The sequence below is a fragment of the Apteryx rowi genome, unplaced genomic scaffold (genome assembly GCF_003343035.1).
Source record: "Apteryx rowi isolate R43461 unplaced genomic scaffold, aptRow1 scaffold_35, whole genome shotgun sequence".
In the NCBI taxonomy this organism is placed as follows: Eukaryota; Metazoa; Chordata; class Aves; order Apterygiformes; family Apterygidae; genus Apteryx; species Apteryx rowi.
In genome coordinates, this window is record NW_020449974.1 from 1883516 (window position 1) to 1905987 (window position 22472).

General features: G+C 50.9%; 2 protein-coding genes across 5 annotated transcripts; both read left to right on the top strand.

Moving 5' to 3' along the window:
- Positions 1-44: 44 nt before the first annotated feature.
- FASTKD5 (FAST kinase domains 5) lies at positions 45-7995 on the top strand. Of its 4 annotated transcripts, XR_003254714.1 has the most exons (4): positions 2616-2635; positions 2743-2828; positions 4584-7184; positions 7906-7995. XR_003254714.1 is itself a non-coding variant. In XM_026072708.1 (3 exons), the coding sequence occupies exons 1-3, from the start codon at positions 2631-2633 to the stop codon at positions 7094-7096; spliced, it is 2604 nt and encodes an 867-aa protein (XP_025928493.1). In that variant the 5' UTR covers positions 2616-2630; the 3' UTR covers positions 7097-7341. The 4 variants fall into 4 exon arrangements, 3 of the variants coding, with proteins under 3 accessions (XP_025928496.1, XP_025928495.1, XP_025928493.1); XM_026072708.1 differs by lacking the exon at positions 7906-7995 and having other exon boundaries at positions 4584-7341; XM_026072711.1 differs by lacking the exon at positions 7906-7995 and having other exon boundaries at positions 45-3841; positions 4584-7341.
- UBOX5 (U-box domain containing 5) lies at positions 7911-19850 on the top strand. The gene is made up of 5 exons (XM_026072712.1): positions 7911-7995; positions 11271-11367; positions 14011-15193; positions 17504-17665; positions 18931-19850. Exons 2-5 carry the CDS (start codon positions 11314-11316, stop codon positions 19137-19139), a joined length of 1608 nt encoding a protein of 535 aa, XP_025928497.1. The 5' UTR covers positions 7911-7995; positions 11271-11313; the 3' UTR covers positions 19140-19850.
- The last annotated feature ends 2622 nt before the right edge of the window (positions 19851-22472 follow it).

Consider the following 22472-nt stretch of genomic DNA (forward strand, 5'->3'; position numbering starts at 1 on the left):
TATATATATATATATATATATACACCTGGGGGGGGGGAAGGGCTCGTTTTTAGCAGGGACAAGCGGTGCATCGCAGGCAGCCTCTCTGCCTGCCGCGGGAGCAGCTCGGCCCCCGCTGCCGGCCAGGCTGCTGGTCATGCCCGTGGGTGTTCAATGCAGCTGGATTAAAAAAAAAAAAGGAAAAAAAGGAAAAGTTACGGTTTGGGGCTCTGACTTGCTAATCTGGGATTTGGTGGGGGGAAAAAAAAAAAAGCCTCCCTTTGTGTTATTTTTCTTTTCAGGCCCGGCTCGGATATTAATAGTAAGTTTGTGAGCGTGATGAGCTGAAATGATGTTTTACACCAAGCATTTCACCGCTGGGATCTCAATTTCCCAGCACTTGCTGCGGCGATGCCGCACGCCCTTTTGCTTCGAGTGGGTGGGATGAGGCGTAGAAGAGGGTGTCATACTATGACATTAGCTATTCTCCCGGCACCGATCATGCACAGGTTTTCCAGCATTACTGCAGGTTCCCTCAAGTATTTTTGAGGAACCAAAAGCGCAGAAGGTATCTCAGGCCCAGGTGCGCTTCTGTCCCCTTTCACAGAGTGACAGTCAGAGGAGACAGGTGGCATCTCTCCAGGAGTGTTGTTTTCCCTGGTGTTCAGCTAGCGTTCAGCTGTGCAGATGCACCGTTGGCCAAGAACTCAGATTTAAGTGTGACACGCACACAAAGACATTTCCATCCCAAAGGGACTCCACAAAGTGCATTCACAGCCTGCAGGGCCCAGGTCCAAAACTTGCTTTCTGACTTGCTTTTTGGATGCGAGTCACTTAGAAGTGAATTTTCTGGAGAGACTTGTACAGAGACAGGAAGGAGTTTGGTTGCGTTTAGACATGAAGAGAAGCTCGGTGGTAGGGGAAGGGAAGGCTGATCGCTCAGGGGGACAGGAAAAGAGCAAAATTTAACAGAGATGTAGGTTCAGTTGGAAGGGAGATGCTGTAGGAACTTAAAAGATGATAAAGTTTTAGGCTGGGGGTTTTAAGATGGGAGGAAGTGATGGGCAAAAGGCCACTTGGACCCAGCCTGTTTCTTTCTAGATGCCTGGGGTGTCTAGACCTATGCCTATCTCTTTCTCGCTGTGTTGTGTGATCTTTACAGCTATTTTGCTGGATTTGGAACAACATAGGAGAGAAATATCCTCATAACTGAATATCTTCCCAAATGTGTCACCAAGCTTAATGCTGAGCTACATGGATGGTACTCTTAGCAGCATGCGTTGTTCGCCTTTGGGCCCTTCACTGTGTAACTCTGTGACTTTGATTCTCTGTCTTTGGGTGGGCCTGGCATCACTGAGAGGGGTGCTTTTGCCACCAGCAAACAGTTCTGAATTTCATGAATAGTTTCAGCTTTCAATGGCAAATAGAACTTGCTTTAAATAAATGGCATACATCTCCCTAATGCTTGTCTGTCTCTCAGTAATAGCAAAATGAATATAGGACATGCAAAAGAGAGTCAGACAAGAAAGTCTCTCGGAAAACCTAGGTAGGATAAACCTCCTCTTGCTTGAGATGATTCCTGCAGCTTGAACTGGCCACGTATGCCCCTCTGAGCGTCCCCCAAGTCAAGCTCTGCGAGGTGCTAGAAGAGGAGACAGCTTCAGAGGGGAAGGGGTCTCCTTCCTCCGGCCACGGTGTAGATCTGAGCCTTAAGCCTTTCCCAGCTGTCTGCCGTTCAAAGCTGCCTGTCTCCAGCCTCGAGAAGATGGCATCGTGTCATTTACAGTCCGTTCGAGCTCAATATCGTAGCCGACAGAGCCGGAAATTACATATTCATCAAACACTTTGCGTGCTAAATAGCAGGGCTTTGAAATCCAGCTCCTGCTTGCTGCTGCTGACGGCTTTGCTGGGTCTGCGTTGCGCTACAGCGTCACGGCTCTCAGCTTAATTTTTACTGCCCAGGTTCTGAGAAGACTTTTTGTTTCTCCCCACCACACAGACGCTCAGTGGTAGGGAAGGGATAGGAGCCTCTGCTGCTTGGCGTGAGCTGATCTGTCGTACTGGCGCAGCCTCGAACAGAACGTGCTGTTGTAATTTGAAGACTTTTCGTGCCAGGAGGGGACTGTTACAGCCTTGCAGCCCGCTCGGCTCGTAACGCGGGCTGGTGGAGCCCCGTGCTGCTGGGCTCTGCCCCGGGCGTGCGGAGCAGAGGCTGATGTGAGCCGAGGGGCCTGCATGGGACTGCGCTCTGGGCAGCGCAGCGGAGATACGAATAAGGTGCCAGGCAAACTTAGCTCCTGATGAGTTTCTCACAGTGTTTATCCGTCCTTTACTAGTCATCCTAAAAATACTTTGGCATCTTTCTTGTATCCTCCTCCTTGTATGTATGTCTCTGGAATCTTTATTTCAGCTTGCCCTCTCTCCTCTTTGTCCCCAAACACCCTGACCTCTGAGAGTGTTACTGCTCCGGCTGCTTCTCCCCACCAGACAGCTAGTGGTTGCTGCCCCCAAGCTCTGCCCGTGGAACAGAGGACGTGAGGTCTCCTCAGCTGCCTCCGTGCGGCCAACGCAGTTGATCCCTGAGGGGTAAATTAAGCCGACTGACTTTGCACTGGAGAGTGCGAAGAGCGTCACTCTTCCAGAGACAGGGAATGGGGTGAGGCGTGCTGTGCAATGGCAACAACGAAGGGAGAAGCCTCAGAGACTGGCTGCTCCACCAGGAGCCGATGCTTGGTATGCCTCATTGCTGCTGCGTTTTCACAGGCTTCTCCTGGGCTTTTCCTGGGCTCTCTTTTCCAACTCTGTGCTGAGATCCTGTCCTCGAGGAGAAAGATTGCTGCAAGGTGGAGGTAAAGCTGTCTGGGGGGAGAACAGCCTGCGGAGAGCAGCAGGCTGCTTGCTTTGCCTGTGCCGGAGCACAAAGACATGTTCCCTTGTCTGCCCACTCCTGTTACTGCTTTTGATGCCGTGGAGGAGTTTGGGGTGCGCAAGAAACTGTGATGGCAGCTGCAGGGGATCAGCCCTCCCAGCACCCCGCACCTGGCAGAAACAGCAAAGATCATTACCCAGGTTCTTCCCCTCATCCCCTTCCCCTCTCTCCCCCTCTTACCCTTCCTTGGGAGGAGCTGATGCTTTGCTGTTGTGATGGAGGAATAGATCAGTTAATGGGAATGGGAGAAAGCGGGAGTTTTGTACCCAAAAGGAGTGAGAAAATCCAACTCTTGTCCAGCCAGACCTGTTTGTAATCCCCCGATCCCGCTGCAGGCCCTTTCCTACTCTGATATCCATGTGTATGTGTTTACCCCACCTCCTCCCCCAAAGGAGAACCTGCCTTGCTGCTGCCAAATTGAATTTGCCTACACTGGTGGGACATCTTGATCCAGCCCTGATGAGGAAGCCACGTGTATAAGCAGAGCTCGGAGGGATGTCCGTAAAGGATTTGTTTCCCTCCTGTTAGGAGCACAGAGACTAATGCGTGTTGCGGTTGCAGCATCTCTCCCGGGCTTTGGCTTTCCTGGTGGCTTGGTGTCCTGTGGCTCTAGCCCGTGTTCTCTGCGTGGTGAGAGCACAAGCGAGTTTTAGGAAAGTAGTCGAAGGCCTCCTTGGGGTTGGACACGCGTGGTGGGAGAAGGGCGTGTGGCACAGAGCGCTGACCTGGGGCTTTTTTAATCACCGCCTGAATCATCGCAGACAGGCTCGCTTGGCAGCTTGTGCGGGCTGGCAGCCCAAAGCTCAGCTCCTGACGGATTTCTCATCCTCGCCCTCTCTGCTGTAGCTGTTTGAGGCAGGAGTTAGAAAGGCACCTGGCATTTTGAAGCCTTCTCTCTCCTAGAGCTGTGGGAAACCCTGCCGTCACTAAAGAGTAAAGCTCTGTTCCCTTTGGTTAAATATTATATCTCGCTTCACAATGTTGCGTCTCCTAATGATTTGCGTTACTGCTCCCAGGCTGTTTCCCCCCCCCCCCCAGCTTTGTTCTGGGGCCACTTTTCTCTTTTCTGCTAGTTTCCTACTGCGGGTTATGGGCCAGCTTTCGCTCTGTGGACTGGTTTGGGGGACGCTTTTCTCACAGCCTCCGCATGCCATTTCCAGACACTCTCATGCGAAAAGCAGTGCGGCGCCGTGGACGTTTCGACAGCTCCTTGGGTGGTGCTTAGTGTTTTAGACTGATGTTGACTAAGGTAGCAGAATGCTCTGTTTGAATACGTAAAAGGCTTTTGAGGGCACAGCTCCATTTAAAAAACGATGTTTTCCATATGTTTAAAATGAATGAAAAGTAATTTGGGTCTCTTACAAAATGAAAAAGAAATGCATTTTTCCTTAACTCCTACAGTCTCTCTCAGATTGCTTACAATTGCTGAGTAGCTGGTAATACATAAGTGCCATGTTCCCCATCTTCAGGTTTTTCAGATCACCCAGGTGTTTTCTTGAACTGCTTTTGCATGAGGCGGTGTTCGATAGTGACTGCGTTACTGCCTCTCAGGGAAACAGCTGCCTTCGCTAGGGGAAACGGTGACATCGTCTAACTTTTGGTAGTGTAAAGGATAGATTAAAAATTGCTCCATGATAGATGGAAGCCACTCATTCTTCGTCTGCCCTTTTTTCAGTACCTGGAAGCAATTCTGACCCCAGTAAATTGCGATCCATGGCTACAGTGCTAATATGCCGAAGATTTCCAGGACTCAGCAGGGTGACAGCGTTTTCGACTACCACCAAGTGCAAGGCCGAGAGTGGAAGCAGCGAAAGGAAGCAGAAGAAGGAAGAGACCCCAGAAGCAGCCAACACTGGAACTGAACCTGCGGCTACAATCCGGTTGCTGAATCCTTCGGGCTACAGAGTATTGTATAATCCGTCTGCCTATGCCAAGAGCAGAGCTGCCTCCCAGCAGCATGCGGCTAGAAACCGTGGCCAGGCTCTTGACAGCGCTTTCTCCAGCGCTGGCACTGCGCAGGTTCAGAGTACATTCAGTACCACCTCTTCTCAAGCTTCGCCGACTATCAGAAATGCCCTGCCAAACCCAAAGTTCAAACCGCTCCTCGAGCAGACTCTCTCAGCGCGGCCGTCTGCAGCACAAACCAAGGAAAAAGCAGAAATGGAAAAAACGGAGATGCATGACTCGAAGGAGGACCCTCGCGTGTTCCAGAAGGGGAGGCCTGAATACCTCTCTCTGAGTTATAATAAGTTTGAGCTGATAGAGGCCCTTCCTTTAGAAGCAGGCGATTCAATTTTACACAGTATAACTGTATGCAAGGACAACCAGAGCCCAGAAAGCATCACAGATTATTTTCGGAAGCTGAGTTGTTTGCCGGTGGAACAACACGTAGTGTTGAGGTCTGACCCCAGGTTTAATAGGCTGTGTAGCTGTGCTGTTGAAAGCATCCAGTTGTTCAGCACATCAGAACTCATTGATATTTTAAAGGCTTTTGTTCGTTTAGTTGTTCCACCCACCCACCCGATGCTGAACGCGTACGAGAATGAATTCTGCCGGCGGGTGTGGGATATGAACCTGGACCAGCTGCTGCTGGTGGCTGATTGCTGGCGCTGCCTGGAGCGTAGCGTGCCTTCCTATTTGAGCATTTTGTTCAGCTATGCCAATCTGCATTGGAAAGACCTCACCTTGCCCCAGTTTGTTCAGCTGTTTTACATCATAGGCGAAGGCCGGAAGTCGCCCACAGACTTAATGCAGAAGCTGGAGAGCTTGATCTGGAAGTACTTTGATTCCTTCACCTTGGAGGAGGTGGGTGCTATTTGCTTAGGGCTCTTCAAGTCAAACAGCGATGTCTCTGACCATGTCATGAGAAAAATTGGAGACAGGGTCTCCCTCCAGATGGAAGACATGAGCAGTTACGCTTTAGTGAATGTACTTAAAATGCTCCGCTACGCTCGCATAGATCACTTGCCGCTCCTGAAGAAACTTGGAAAAGTTATTCCCCCTCGGATTCCTATGATAAACATCCAGGGCATCATGCACGTCGCTCTTACCTGTTCATCCCTACACTACTATGACGAAGACATTTTGGCTGCTGTGGCCATGTCGTTGCCTTCCAAGGTGACTTATTGCCGAAGCAAAGATGCTGCCAAGTTCTTGTGGTCTTTTGGATGCCTGGAGTATGAGCCTCCAAACGAGGAACAGTTTTACTCCAGTCTCATAGAGCAAATGCATAGAAAACTCCATGAGTTTGAGAAGTTTCCAGAGCACCTTCTTACTGGTTTACTTGGCCTGGCATTTGTCCAGCGCTTTCCAGCTGAGCTGATAGACTATGCTTTGAACGATGAGTTTGTCCGGAAAACAAGAGAGAGTAAATACGATCTCAGAAAGGACCTGTTCACCCTTGGCAAGAGTGTTGAAATTGAGTGCCCAGCTTACAAAGGCAGCCGCCTTTCACCTCACCTTTATGAAGAGTTTACTGAGATGGTTTTAAATTTTGCCAAGGAGGAAATCTATGTCCGGCCTGAAATCATGGAAGCTGTATCCCTTCTTGAGAGCATGTTAGGTGGCCCCGAGTATGTGAAAAGCCACATGCTTTTGCCTCACACCAGATCAAGTGATCTGGAGGTTCATTTGGCCGTGGATGGACATCCCATCCCTTTCAACCTCAAAGGTGCTACTGCAGATAAAAAACTAAAAGACATCGGAGTTAATCTAACAGATGACTTACTGACTCAGCTTATAAAAGGCAGATCTAATAGCCAGTCTCCCGTGGAAGTGGAAAACGAAGCCAAGGCTCGTGGTCAGGAGAGGGCGGAAGAAGCACAGGCTCCCTGCACTGGGGGTCGCACTGCGTTTCCAGATGGAGCTTCTGTCACGGGTGCCAGGTTGAAAGTTTGGCCTCAATCACAGAGGTCTCTTGAAACCCCCCTTTCTCCTGGGCTGAATCAGCAACCTCGAGAGCTGAAACTAGCTATTCAGGTGTCCAACCGAAACCACTATTGCTACTGCTCCAAGCGGCTCTTGGGACTGCACAGTTTGAAAAGAAGGCAGCTCCGGCAGCTAGGATATGTGGTGGTTGAGCTGCCCTTCTGGGAATGGTTTCCTCTGCTCAAACGCACGCGTTCRGAGAAGCTGAGCTACCTCCATTACAAAGTGTTCGACCCAGCACTGCTCAGCGGAGCTGGGTAATACAATCTGGTGCAGCACTTGCTCAGACAGAGGCTGACGGAGCCACCCAGATGCATCTCCGTTTCTGGTCACTGGTCTCCGAATATTAGTTAAGTTTTTGGCAGGGGCTTTGCGTGCTGAGGCTGCCCTGGTTGTGTTAGCCGGTTCTCTTCTGCTTTGCTCGCAGTCATGTGTCTCGTGCTGTCCTTTATTACACAGATCCTCAAATGCTGCCGTTATAAATAAAACCTGCTGTTGTATTCGTTCTTCTCCGTGATTACTTTTTTCTTCCCCTGAATGAAAGTGGATGGATTTGGTGACTCAGTGTCTGAGGAATAGAATAGTGTCAGTGCTGTGGTGATATTTAGGAAAGAATTGGGGKTTTTTTAGCCATGATACCAATCTGGATATCGGGAGCACACATACCTGTTTCCTTGCTGTTCCCAGGACTGTTGATTTGGGGGCAAGTGGGTGAGGAGTCAAAATTTCTCCATTAGGAGGCAGAAGGGTCTGTATATAACCAGGACAGAGCATGAAAGCCAAGTGGTGAGAAGAGAGCTGGGGCTGAGGGTTGGGATACTCTGACCCTGACACATTCATTTCATTTTCAGCTCTCCACGGTGTCTAGCAGCGAGGATTTACCTCCTGTAATAATCCTGTTGATGTGTCTGTTGCTAGTAAAGATGAATTGGGCTTACAGATCCAACAGGAGGCGATTCCTCTGCCTGGGTGATGATTCCTGTTGCATTCTAGCTGTGTGGAGCATCTGCTCTGGAGGCTGATCGTTTCACCTTCTGCCACATTGCTCATTATGTTATTTTCTTGCTCAGAATGTGGCCCGATGTCTTATTTCTGCATCATGTTCTGAAGACAGAGTCGCTGGCTGCTTCCTGAGCCTTCAGACGGCATTTCTCGCTGAGGTGAGGGTTATTCCTGAGGTGCACGGGGAAGTGCATCTGACCAACGCTGCAAGAATTATTTCATTTGGAGCAGCGGGTGACATTCCCGTTTCCACTGCAAAGACAGCCAAACCCTCCTGGCTATTTTGCAGTGTGACATTTTGAGGCAGACTGAGGTGGAGGGTGGGAAAGACAAGTGGCTGGAACCTTGTTGCTGTCCCAAGCCAGGTTCTATGTGTTAGCTCATTTTTGGCTGCCTGATTTAAAATGACTGGAACGATTTTTTTTTCCCTCCCCCTCAAATACTCGATATTACGAAGCATCTTAGTTCAGTGACCCCTATGCAGGTTCCGTATTGCTGGAGCTCCCTGGTTGTGTGCAGGACACCAGGAAGAGGCACTTAGTGACTAGTTACAGAAAGCAGGGTTTTAAACAAGATCACAGAGGAACTTGGGGCAGCAAAAAGGACAGAGCGCAGTCCCTGGGGTCTGAATGTCACTGCCTTGACGAAAAGATCCTTCACCTTAGGGAAGGCACGCAYCTGAGAAAGATGAACTCTTATGTGACGTTCTGATGGTGCTTTGTAATCTCGGAGTCCTCCCTCGTTCCTCTTTAAACTGATCCTTAGTCTGAGTTGGATTTTCATGCAAAGTGTAAGCAAATACATCCATGGCTAAAGGCAGCTCAGTGCCAAACGAAGATCCGTGCTGTGAAGCAGGAGCGTAGCTGAGCTTTTCAAATGAAGGGTCACCAGTGATTTGAACATGCAGAGTAATGTATTTTCTTACTGAAGCGTTTACCCAAGAAAATTTGGCCTGAGTTACTTAAGATGGTCAGAGTTACAAACAGGTAGGAAAGGATCCTAAAATGTACACATATAGATAGATATACATACATAGCTCAATATACATTTGGATAGCTTTGAATGTATATTGAAAGACAACAAATTTAACAAGAGAATAAATTCTTTTTAATTAACCAGAACTAATTGCCAGAGGATATTAAAACAGGATACAAATTTAGGAYGTAAGCTCAGTAACAGCCTTAGGCTAGGAAGACGCTTTCCTTCGTGACTGGATCGCGGTGTGAGTCTGTCCTGAGGAATGGCTTTTACCCATCTCTGGTTTGTCTGGTACGAGACAGCGCTACGAAGAGCAGGTTGCAGCAGAGGGATCGCAAGTTCCATGGGAGAATTTGTGATCGGCCACAGGCAGGATCTCAGCTGACAGGGGCTCGTGATAAGCGATCGCCTACCTGGAGTCTTTAAAATGACTAGTTTGCAGTAATGCTGAGGTGAAGGTGCCTTTCTCCACTCGCCCGGATTCAGGCTGTCACACCGAGACTTACCAAATGCAAATGCACCAGTCTGCTCCCATCGGAAAAGAGAGGGAGAAGGGCAGCAAGGATGATTAAAGGTGCGGAAAGGCCTCCTTCCAAGGAGCGACTAAACAGACGAGGATCTTCAACCCAGAGAAAAGACGTGAGGGGGACTGTGAGAGAGGGAAAATCTTGAGTGGTACAAAGAAAGGGAAGAGAGAGCGGTGGTTTCCCATCTTTCATAATACCAGAGCTCAGAGGGCTAAACTGACTTTCCAGTCCAAGTTCTGAATGACCCAAAAGCAATATTTTTGTCATGCAACCTGTTATTAAATTGAGGAAAATTAGACCAGTTCAAAAACCTATTTGAAAAATTCTGCCCTGGCAACGCTGTACCAACGGGAAGCCTTTTCTCAGGCTCAGAAAGCCAGGAGGGTGATACCGGAGAAAGCGTTGGTACGTGCTTGCCACCTTCTTCGGTTGTTCCCCGTTCAGGAGCAGGAATTGCTCTTGATCACTGTATTACCAAATATTGGGCTAAAGGGGTGCTAGTCTGGCCCGCTGCCGCTCTTCTTAGGTTCATGCGTGATTTGATCAAGCATTGACATTGCAGGCTTCAAGCTCTGCTCTCTACAGGCCTCGCTTCTATTACGTTTGGGTTTTTTATGTTGAATTTGTAGCTCAGAGCCGATACCACACGTCTCGTTTCAGACTGTTGCGCTTTATCACGTGCAAAACGGACTGCRCTGGCACGCTTAGCAGGCAGGCGAAGCAAGCTTTGCCGAGCGGCCTCACTTCATTACGGTCTGTGTTCCAGCGGCCGGACTGAAGTGCCCCCAAAAGGCCAATTTCATTTYGGCTGAACTAACAACTTCAGTTGAAAATCATTAAAGGGCTACTTGTTCTTGAAAGAAGCAGCAGGTTCATGATTTATAAGGCTGCCCAAGGCGATGACATATTAAAACTGAGGTTAACGTAAGGTTAAAATTCTTACCTCACAGATAATTTCATTCGTAAAAGGCATCTGATATAACCAATTTGAGTCACATTCTTTGAATGCAAAAGATAGCGCGTTCATTTGAGTTTCTCTAATGAACACTGTCAGAAGAATCAGAACACGGATAATCTCCCTTAGAGCTATTAAATGCCCTCTGCTCCCTTGGAGCTATTGAATACTAATTACTAATATTTGTATTTAATCTTAGCTTTCATCTGAGGCTCCCGGAGCCCTTAAGAAACATTGCTGTTTGCAGCAGCAGCAGCGTTAGCGCTGATTTGCGTTTTGCTCATCCCGAGAGGCCCTGCCTGAGCTCGGCGCCCTCACGTTGGGTGTTGTCCAAGCGCCCAGGCAGGTCCAACCTCCCACTGCTGACGGCAGCAGACAGACACGGCATGCGGGGGGAATTGGGCACGGAGGCAAAACGTCCAGTTCAAGGCCACACAGCGAGTTGGCTCAGAAGGAGGAATGGACGCTGGCTCTTTCTGCCTCGCAGCGGTGAAGGGTGTACACACCAGCACGGTGCTTAGCCCCGTGTCCTAAGATTTAGTCTAAGGAGGAGYGAGGCTGCGGGGAGTTTGCCCCGATTCCCCTCGTCGCCTTTGACGGCCTCCTGTGATATYCTAGTGCTTTGCCGTATCTGCAAAGCCACATGCATCTTTGGTAAACTTTCGGATCCAATTACTGGTTTATCCATAGGCAAGATGTTTTTAGTAAAAATAGCCATTTTCTACCTTTTCTTCTTTGATGTTTCTCCAGGGGTTCACTGATGAATGTTAATGTGTGGGTTTCTCTTAATCCCATATCTTCACCATAGTTATCTGGGTTTCTCTTACACTGGCTTCACCTCCCTGACTCAGATCTTAGCTGTATTTTCAGAACTGCCAAGCTTGTAATTCATACTGGCTCTGAAACACAAGCTCCTTTCGCTGTTTGCTGATGTTCGCTTTTTTTTTTTTTTATTTTGCTCTTTCTTTACAAGCTGAATCTGATGCTCAGAAAGTGAGCTCCCTCCACCTGCAAAGATGGTAATAAATGTCTGTCTCCCACAGTTCAAGCCAAGAATTCACTGCAACAAGGTAAAACAATAACATGTGATGTTTTGGGAGCTGGAGGGATGGATGGAGGGGTTAGGTGGAAATGACAAGCAGGACTCGCCAGGGCTCGGGAAGGGCTGGTTCACTGCTCATCTATAATAATTCAGCAGTGAAATCTGGAAGATGGTGTTCAGCTGGCCGTGCCAGGCTTTGCTAAGGAAACACAACAGAGGCAACTCATAGCAAACTGCCACTGTTTTGTGTGGTCCGGGTGGTTCAGGGAGGGATTTTGAYGTGGGAGGCTGTGTATCTCCACTGATAACAGAGGTGTCCGGGGAGGATGCAGTCCCAGCTTAGGTAAGGTGTAGGCTTTTTAATCCACGAAACTGAGAGCACTTTTGTCAATTAAAATCACTTTCCAGTGACRCGGGAGGGTTGTGTTTTGCGGGGCGAGGTGCTGCTCGGAGTCACTAAAATGATGTCTGCCTTTCCAAGCTCACCAGTCTCCTGTCATTCCAAGCGGGGAGGTTTTGCAAACTGGAACTGGTAATCTGAACTCCTAGATCCCCTTCCTCTTTCATACTTCAATCTTGAGAAAGTCATGTGTGAGCACTAAGAGAACCAGTATCTGGTGTGCTCAGGATCTGCTGCTCATGTGAAGATAAAATGGAGCTGAAAAAATGACTTTGAAAAATCACTATTCGGTGTTAGAACACTGCATTACCTTCTGCAAGTGCTCTAACGTGGAGGGAAAATGCCCTGGTTCTGCAGGGTCTTATAGCAAGACAGCTATGTCCTATGTACCTTCTGCRTGTGCTTTAACTTTAGGTACCTTTTTTTCCCTGCACTATTACAGCTTTCAATTTGTCTAGTCAAATATGCAGCTCTTGACAATGCTGAAGGTACTCTACTGAGTAGTAGCAGTACTTCAGCTTTTCCTTCTGCATCATCAGAATTGCTTAGATGCTGCCTTTTCCTTAGTTCAAAGCCATTTCTGAACTGTAAGAGCCTCCACCAACCCACACCCCAAAACGCAAGAAAGCCTTGGATTTGTAAGTATGGTGCTGTAAAGACAGCAGTAGAGACGTGACCATCCACGTGCGTGGTGTGTTGATGGGAGATCCAGCATGCCACTGCAGTCTGGCTTGRTCAGGTTGTGCTGCAGAATTTGACTCCTCCTGACATGTCCTAGCTCAAACTGAACACAGGCAAAAGTCTAAATTCCTTAAAGCTAAATGTTAACGATGCGATTCTCCCTTTCCCTTTATTCTGTGAGAGCACCAACTTGGGAAATGCTTCTAACTTTCTGAGCTGCCTTTCGCTAGCAGGTGGACACACACGGACAGGCATGCCTGAGACTGGCATTCCCCTACAATTAATTCGGGGAGCAGAAGTCACTGCAAGTTTTACTCTCATCACTAAATTGGCCTTGGTGGAGGCTCCCATTGGCCTGGCTTCTCCTGAGCTCTCTCCTCCAGGGCTCTCCAATGATTTCCACAGCTCATCCTTCCAAGAGGGCTCAACAGAGGCCCTGTCTCTTAAACACATGGGCAGTGCAGATCCTCTGGAGGAAAGGCCCTGCTGTAGGATGTGGTGGTGGAGCAGCCAGGTTGTGGGAGGGAAGTTTCAGGCCCATCAGGACCTGTGGGGGAGCAGAGGAGAAAGGATTCAGGTTAGGTGAGCAGGATGAGGCCCTTGCTTCCGCTCATCCAACCATGTTGGCATTAGTATAGATTCTTTTCCCTGAATTTGTGATGGCACGTGCTTAAGCAGTAGAACAGGGTCTTTTTCTTCTGCCGCTGAAGCCAAGAGGCATTTCCCTCAACCATCTCGTGGCCAAGCAGGTCCTCCCTCATCCCTGCTGATGTTCACACGTGCGCTGCAGATCACACTGCTTGCAGGAAAGCGTAGAGTGGACCATATGAAGCAGGTGGAATAAATAGATGTTCCCTGCTGTTTTCTATTTGTGTAGCAAGTGCTGCAGGCCTTTTAGGCCCCCAAGACTTCCAGGAAAGGGAATAGGTAAAGCCAAGCTGTCCAGGAGCAGACCGCAGGATGGGATTGCATGTTCTGGCAGATGAGGTGGGACCCTGCCTGGTTAGACAGGTATTTCTCAGGGGTGGTTAGGGTTGATCCTAGCGCAGGGCAAGGCAGTTGGCTAGCAGATGTCTGGAGGTTTCTCTGGGAACCTGTAACTAAACGATTCGGAGTACRTTTTCACGTGACAGGATAAACCGACATAACATTTCACCACTGCTGAAAGAGGGAAGATCCTGTCTCCCCCACGCACCCATGCTCCGCTCCCAGCCACACCGTCCCACTACTTCTCTCATGCCGGCTCTGCTCCTCATCAAGTCCCTCCATGCCTTGATTTAATTCACTGACCTGGTGAAAACCGCAAACCATACGTGTTTTTCTGCTCTTTTAGCAAGTTAAAACAGCTCTGCAAACCGCCTGTCAGGTAACAGAGGGGGCAGAGAAGAATGGATGGGACCACATGGCTGSGAAGAGGTTGGGAATGGATCTGCTCTCCTTAAGTGGCAGGCATCTCCTGTGTTGTCTCAGCTGCACACAAAACTGCAGCCTACTTTATTTCGTCTTGTGAATCTATTTAAATGCTTGCGAAACCAGTTTCCTTTTATTTTCTTGATTCAAATTAAACTCAGTATTTCTTTTGAAAAACAGATTTCTGCTGATGGTTACGAAGTTGAGAATCTCATCTCTGAAGACCTCGCCAGGAGAAATCGTGGTTTCCGCAGCGAGTACTTTATCAAGCCTCCGGTCCACATCACTATCTCTTTTCCCTTCAACATTGAGATCTGCAGGATTAATATCGACATCTCATCTGGGGGATACCAAACCTTCACTGGGCTCGAAGTTTACACTTCTACCTCATGCAACAAAACTTCTTGGCAGAGCCCCGAGGGTCAATTCTCAGGTCTGGCCGGTCAGCCTGTGTCGGACAAAGACGCTTTCACGCTGGTGGGCAAAGCTGTCCTAAAAAATCAAAGCAAAGTGACGTTTGGCCACAGAGGCTTCAAGCCGAGGCCTCCCTTCCATCAGATGGAGAACGTCCTCTCCTATCCTGGCTCTGCGTCTCAAGACCTCTGGAACAAAGGGCCTGCCTCGCTAAGCAACGTGTCACACTTAAAAATCTGCATCACCCACGTGGCCGGCGGCGGCCTGCCTTGCGTTAAGAGGCTGGAGGTGTGGGGGCAGCCTGCGAAGTCGTGCCCGCAGGAGGTGATCGAGGGCGTGTTTCAGGTGGCCTCCCAGTGCTTCGCCCAGGACGTCAGCAGCCTCAAGCCAGAGCTCTGGACGCCGATGGAGAGCGACTGCGTGCCCTTCAGCACCAACGACAGCGAGCAGCAGACCCTCCGCAAGCTGGTGGACGTCGTCCAAGATATCCCCGAAGAATTCCTGGACCCCATCACTCTAGAGATCATGACCTTCCCCATGCTCCTGCCCTCGGGGAAGGTGATCGACCAGAGCACCTTGGAAAAATGCAACCGGAGCGAGGCCTCCTGGGGCAGGGTACCCAGCGATCCTTTCACTGGGGTGGCCTTCAGCCAGCACTCGCAGCCCCTACCTCACCCTACCCTCAAGGCCAGGATAGACCACTTCCTCTTACAGCACAGCATCCCTGGCACCAACCTCCTCGGGAGGGCTCACGCCTCAGAAACGCTCACACCTTCTTCCATAACGATGTCTTCTCTGAAAAGGAAAATGGACTGTATGGATCAAAGCTCTGTGCAGCCACCGTATTTTTCTTCTACAAACTTACTTGTCACGTCTACCTCAGAGAACAGTGCTAAAAAAATGAAAACTGACAGTGACTCGCACTTGATCCAAATGGACTGTTCAACAGGTATCTTGGCTCCCTAATTCGCTTCCGTTTCTTAACTGTCTTGACGGCCCGGCACCAGGTTTTCAAGTCAGGAGACTCCAACCCAGATTGCCGTGCCACCTCTGAAAAGCTTTAAGGCTGTTGTATTTTGCTGTCGATAGACAGCGTGGAAATCAGTTTATTGTCTTATTCGGGTGCCCTCTCCTCAGCACAACCTGCTGTCCACGGGTGGTATTTASTTCCGTTCTGTGCCGTTATTTTTCTCGTCTCTAGGCTCGTTGTTCTCACCTTGTTGGTCTGTGCAGTCTGTTTCACGGCTCTCTTGATGGTTCAGGTCTCCCTGTTTCTCTTTTCGTTTGCATTTCCTTTCTACTTGTTGCTTTCAGGTCGCTGGCACGTGGAGACAACCTTTTTCTTGTAATATGGTTTGACTGGAGGTTTTTTGCTTGTTTTTTTTTTAAGCGGGGGTAAGTTATTAGCCTGGACATCCACTGCTTGCTGGAGGCTGTTGTAGGAGCGTAGGACACTCTCTATAGGTTTAGCAGCTCCAGCACAGCAGGATTTAAGTGCCGGGGGGGGTTGACTTCTTAGGAAGCGACAGTCTTTAGAAAGCAGGGGTGATTTATGGTTTAAGTACCAAGGAAATTCCCACCTCTCTCCAAAAATCTGTTCCCTCTTGTGGTTTATTCTCATACAAATAGTACCTTCAGCTTCTAGTCCGTGGTGAAGAGCTTGGCTCACGGGTAATTGCTCCTCTGGACTCCGTGCTAGTTCTTTTGCTAGAATCTACGTCTATTTTGCCGTGCTTGATTTCTGCCTCTTTGCATGGGAACACCTAAAATGTGTTGGAGTTGCTGTCTTGGCAACTCCTGTGTGGCCGTAACTGCATTTCGTACAGCAAATTCTATATCTTCCCTCTGGCGTCGTTAAACTGAGTTACTGCCTTAGGTAATAATCCCACGGCGGGGAGGAAGGTCAGCTTCAGCTGGGAGGAGGGAGAGAGACATCTTTAGCAATCTGATATCTAGATGAGACCAAAGAGAGCTGCAGTGTCTCTGAGGCCGTGCGTTGCCAGCAGTGTGGTCCGTGTAGGACGGTGTAAATACACGGTGCGCACGTGTCCTCTGGACACAGGAGGGCTGTCTCTCTGGGCAGGTAAGTTGGGTTTTCTTATGTACATTCTCTAAATTAGTCATCCGAAACATATCAAAAGGTGGTCCACAGCTTCTGATTGCTGTCGGTGCCGGCTGGTACCTAGCACTCCCTTCCTCCTCCTCCCAAAAGTGCTAAACGATAGTGTTTTGAGGGAAAAGCTTTGATTTAAAACAARTTCTTGAAAGACTTGCTTTAAAATAACAGGTGTTTTGGCAGAACCAGCAATGGCAGGAAGGAGTCGGACCGCGCATTTCTGCTCTGGTCTCTCATCTGGAGCTCGTCCTGTATTTTAGGAGGAGTCGCTCGTTATTTTTATTGCGGAGGCGCCTAGGGGGGGCCCGCTGGGGCTGTGCCCGGTGGGGTCCTAGAGCCCTCGGGAGAGCCATGCCCATATGTAAATAAAGCGCAGCGCTTGGCCCACAGAGCTTGTTTCCGTATCGTCAGTATTTCATCAGCCTTGATTGCTGTAGTGAATGTGCAGCTATAATTCCAAGGTCTTCCTCTGGGAGATTTATTTAACAGAATTAGCGGTGCAGACACCATTTTCTTAATGCATCGTCTTAATCAAAGCCAGGCGTTTGGTGTTGCGCAGGAGAAAATGCTACTGTATGCTGCAGGAAAAGGTCCAACTCCTGTACCTTTGGCTTTATCCCTTGGCTCGGGTTTCGGTTATTGAAACAGAAAAAGAATTTAGTAATCCAGGTTCTGTTTGTGGGTTACGTGTTCCCGGTTAGGTGCACAAAGCAAACGTGAGAGCACGGGGCTGGGGCCCGGGGACGGAGCCCCATGCGGAGCGGGGATCTGAGGGAGCCAGCTGGGGTTTTGAAGGGAAGCAGGTGTCTGGAGCACTTGGAGTTTTGGCTTTGCTCAGAGCTGCAAACACAGACAGACCTGAGCACCTGCTGTTCGATGGCCCTGGGGCGTTCGAATCCCTTCTTTGTCGAGTCCCTAATGACATTAATGTCTGACAGGACCCAAAGGACGTGAAGTGCTGCATCCCCATCCTGGCACTTCAGTGGGGAAGGAGATCTCCTGAGAAAACGAGTGACAGAGCTTCTAAGATCCTTAGCGTTGCCCCTTTTGAAATGTTCCGGAGGCAAAGCAGCATTTCTGTTACGTGCCGACGGCTTGCTTGTTCCCCGTGTCTGCTTCTCGAGCTTGTGCTTCCCTTTGCAGATCTGGTCTCTCACGAGCAAAGACTGTCGGAAAGTTTGGACACGGCCTTGAACTCGGCGCTCAGCTCCATGCCGTCGTTTACGGCGAAGCTGATGAGGGGTCAGCAGCAGGCGCACGGCGAGGGAGGCTGCAGCAGTTCGTGGAACGCAGGCGCCGTCCTCGGTAAGCAGCAAGCCCCTCTGCTTCGCGTTCGGGAGCAAGAGAGGAGAACGGTAACTTGCTGTGCAACTGCTCAGCATCTTTCCATGTCTCTTTGGACCAAAATATCCCCCAAAGTGCCTCTCGGTGAGTCTTACTTACCAGCGCCAACCTACTGCTATTTTAACTTGGCAGTTTCAATGGTTTATTCTCCTGGTGAGGCAGGTTAGACCCTGTTGACCCTCGGAAATTGAGGCGCGTTGCCCATGTCCACGCTGCAGAGTTAGGGTAGGCGTCAGCCTGCCTGAGTCCTGTGATCTGCCTGCGTTGCTGGATGTAGTTTGTAGCTCAAGGAGGATCCTGGCTGTGACATCYGCTGCTGCGCTGAGGTACGGTGCTCGGCCCAGCCTGCGCCTGGTTAGTCCCGACTGCCTCAGCGAGGGCTCGCCCTGCGTCGAGGCYTTGGCTGTACTCGGGCCGATTTGGGCTGGGTGCAGGCTGGGGAGTTGCCGCTTGGACAGGGAACGAGTCCAGCGTGGAGAGCGGGCTTGAWCCTGCACCTGACCAGCCGTGGAGATGCAGCCAGAGAGGAGTAAATCTAGCAAACGCCCCGTGGCTCGCTGAACCCTAAGAGTGACGGGTACCGATAGCAACGTCACAGGCTGACGGGCCGAGTGCGTGCCCGGGATCCCATCAGCTCTGCGTTCACAGGCCGGGCTGTTGAGTCCTCACAGCTTTCATTACACCTGCTCTCTAGACGTGCTTATCAGTGGCACCAGCTCCGTGAACGACTTCTTCAGGAAGCACGGAAGCTGTGTTGGAAGCACCAAACCTTTTTACATCCCTCCGCAAGCCGATACCCGCTCGCTCTTCCCCGAGCGAGGATCCGCCTGTTCATGGGAGAGGTGTATTTGGGAGGGCCGGAGTGGCTTCGGAGGGACCAGGTTTCCCTGAGAAAGGGTTGGGGCTGCGCGGCTCCCGGTGACTGCGTCTCTGAACATCTTTTGCTGTTCCACGGTGACATTAAGCTATTAAGCTTTTTGGTGTCCCCTTTAAAACTGCTGCTGTTTGAGAGTTGTCTGAGTAGCCCCTTATAGGTACGGCGTGACGGGAATACAAAGCGCTGCTTAAAGCTTTGCAGGCAGGAGTCAGTGATTAATTCCAGCGCTGGAAAAGGAAAGGGAGGCTGATTTAGCCTTGCTAAGAGTGAAAAGCCCTTTGCTGTCGTCTATCCTCAGCTAAAAAAACCCRAGGGTGCAAACGAGCTGTTTCTCCTGTCCGCTTTGCAGAGCACGGGAGGAGCAGCCAGACCCAGGGATGCGCTTCCTGCTGCAAAACCTTCTCCTCTTACTTCAAAACGGAGCCGGTCTACCAGCTTCCCTGCGGCCACCTCATGTGCCGCCCGTGCTTGGCCGAGAAGCAGAAGTCCTTATCGATACTGTGCGTGAATTGCAAAAGGTCGGTCGCCACTCACGACGTGAGGAGGGTTCACTTTTAAGGCCTCGGCGACCGGAGCCTGCCGGGAGGACGAGAACAGGAGCCGCTGCTATTCCATTTGTCTGTGTTGATTGTACGAGGACGAAGGCCTTTTGAGAGCTTGCCACATGAGCGCCCGTCATCGCGGAGAGGACTTGGTGGTCTTCTGCTTGCAGAGTAGTTGGGGGGGGAGGGGGGGGTTAGAGCATCGCGCCGGAGCAAAGCGGTCCGAGGATACTAAAAGCCATAGCTTCTTTAACAAGGAATATGTATTTATACGAAACTGATTTCCGCCCGTCACACCTGCCCTCCTACCGCAATCCCAGCGGCTCAGTGGTTAGCATAGGTGCCTTTCGGACTGTGAGTTTCGCTTCCCCGTGAGTTAAAACCGTTGCGATATTTGATGAGCAGCCATTCGGTCGTGGACCAGGTGACGTCCTTGTGATTGACAGCGTGCAAGCTACCTGACTTCTCCCCTTGGCCACCCCTCCCTGCGGCGGCCTCGCTCTGCTGCGGGAGCGCATCCGTCATCCTTCCGGAGTCCCGTAAGTCGCCAAGAGAGGCCGCGGTCGCTGCGCGGGTACCTGGCAGCGATCTCATTCTGCTCATACGAACTCTGTAGAAAAGCCATTGCATTACACAACGTGTCACTCTCGGTTTATGTCGTGTGACTGGACCAGCTCCCGTCTGGCTGATAGACATTTAAGCCTTAATAAAATTATGGTTAAAGTCAGGTTCCCTTTCTGACTCGTAATTGCTCTCACCRTGTGTCTTAATGATTTCGTGTCGTGAATCTCTTTGCAGGGCACTGAATAAATGGGCTGGAAAAAGCCAAGGCRACGCGACGAGAGATTATCTGCAGCCCCGTACGTTTCAGAGGGGTTGTTGCAGCAGYCTCGCGTGCTGGCGCTGTGAGTTTTCAGGACCGAGATTCCGATATTTAAATCCGAGGAGATCTGGTTTTTCGGAGAGCCGTTCAGAAAAAGCCGGAAGTAAAATGGCTTGGATACGTTCTGTCTCTGGCGTGTCCTGGACGTGCTGAGCATAAGGTGACAGCGGTGTTTTGTCATCTGTAGAACCCCCTGCTGTTGGCACTTAATTGGTAATTTCTCTCTGCAGAGCAGACATCCCTGGCTGACGTTCTGTGCCGGTTTCTCTGGGGTAACAGACCTCAAGCTGAATCAACTCATCTTGCATGTAATACCTTTTTTTGGGGCCTTTTATAAGGCACCTACTAACCCATGATGTCCATCGTGTTAGAAGCCTCAGGAAACAGTATCATCAAGGAGCTGAAACGTCGCTCTGTGTCAGCGGTGAAGTGATCTTGCTCCTTGTTTGCATCACTGGGATTTTAGAATCCATCTGCGTTTGTAGCAAAAAGTACAACCCGTGAAGTCTCCCATCTTTAAGTAATAAATGGTAAGGAAATAGGGARAACGATCCCTAAAAATCCCGCAGTTTGGAGGCAGCAGAAACCCTGTTAATTCTGCGGTGGTGTCGTGTTTGCACTGAACCATCCAGGAGTGATTCAGCGCTCACACCTCCTCCGCCCCAGATCTTCTCCGGGGAACGCTCGCTTCCCCAAGAAGCTTCCAGCGTACACAGCGGTCTCGTTCTCGGTCTCTGGCATTAACAAAACTGAGTTGCCTCCAGCTAAAGCCAAAGCTACGGCTCAGCCAGCATCTTTTCTGCCCCAAAGTTTTTCATGAAACCAGTGTGTAGAGACGCAGGCTGGGATTCAACTCTCTCGGCTTGAACGTGAGTTATCTTATTCCCTTTGCGGAGGGAAAGAGGGGGAGAGCTCGCAGCTTCACGGAGTGATTGAGGTGGGAAGGCATGTCAGGAGGACATCTGGTCCAGCCCCCCTCGAAGGAGGGCTGGCTGACCTCCGTGTCGCATCAGGTTGCGCAGAGCCTTCGTCCACCCTCTTTCTCCTCCCTCTTCTCCGCTCGTGATAAAGGACCCTTTGACAGCCGGTTTGGGCTTGGGTGTCCCCTCTTGCTGCCRCAGGCAGGTGGATGGGATGGAGTCCCCTCCGCACGCCCCTCTCGCTCTGAACTGATTGGTGAGGGACCCTCTCGGCCCAGCTAGGAGTGGCACCTCCTCTTGATCGCTCAGGTTGCAGGTGAGCATGGGATCCTTCTCGCCCAGCACGGAAACCTGCCGGTGCAACACGGTTTCTGCCGACCCTGCCGGAGCGCATGAGAGGGCGATGGGCTTGTCGGTCTGGGACTCACACAGCCAGGACTTCCCCTGGCATCTTCTGCCCTTCTCCGGAGCCAGGYGGCTCTCTGAGGAGCGGGCAAGAGTCACCATCAAGCTCCAAGCGTAAGAAGACTTATTTTCCCGCACTGAGTCTGTCTTGCTGCTTCCTAAAGAGACAGGKTTGGCCAGCCAAGGGATGAGAAGGGCAGCGCCCAAATCCCTGGTGCTAGTGGGCTGCTCTTCCCTCTCCAAATCAGCATCAACACTGTTTTCCATCACACCGAGGAAGCAGAGGAGCAACTTCCAGGTGAGACATGGAAAAAGATGGTCCTGGGCATGGAGGGGCAACAGGCGCATGGTCAAAATCGCCTGCTCACAGGCAGATTGGGGACGGGTTCGGGACATGGGGAGAGGAGGCAGCATCGCCACCGTCCCCCTCCCCATCGCCTTCCCGCTGGGCGACGGTAACCTGCCGGCAGCTGGGAGAAGCGAGCCAAATTCAGGAGCAACAGGTCCCTGAGAGAGGAGCAAAGCTCCGTCATTTGGCAACGTGCCCCCGCTTGGTAACTCCAGCGCRGGAGCAAAGCGTTTAAAGAAGTTTCTCGCCCTGGAAAATCTGGCACCTGCAGCCTCCCAGCCCGGGATAAATCTTTCCCTTGGCTTCACCCTGGTATTTTCCCCCCGTTGCTGCCGGCCAAGCGGCCGCTCTCCCCTCCGGCACCGGCCGCTGCATGATGCCGCTAAGTGATGCCGCGGYGCGGCTGCAACTCGGGAAGCAGCTTATTAACCTTCCTGGACTTTAAAGAGCGTAATTACGTTTTAATCGCATATGCCGGCACTGTTAGCATTCCCGACACGGAGTCATTTGCATGCAGCTCGGCCCGGCTGATGCGATCATCCCCCCCCCCGGCCCCCCGGTACAGTAATGAAGAGGCGGCACACGAGCGGCCGCTTCGAAGGCGACTCGCGGCGGCCGAACGCGCGGGGCCGCGGCGGCTCCTGATTCCCCGCTGCATATTCATGGCACGTCGGAGCGGGCGCCCTCGGCCGCCGGGCGCTTCCCCGCGGACCCCCCGGGCGCCGCCGGGAAAGGCCGTCGGGGACGGCGAGGAATATTCATGCCGCCGGGGCCGCGTTTCCGCTCGCTGCC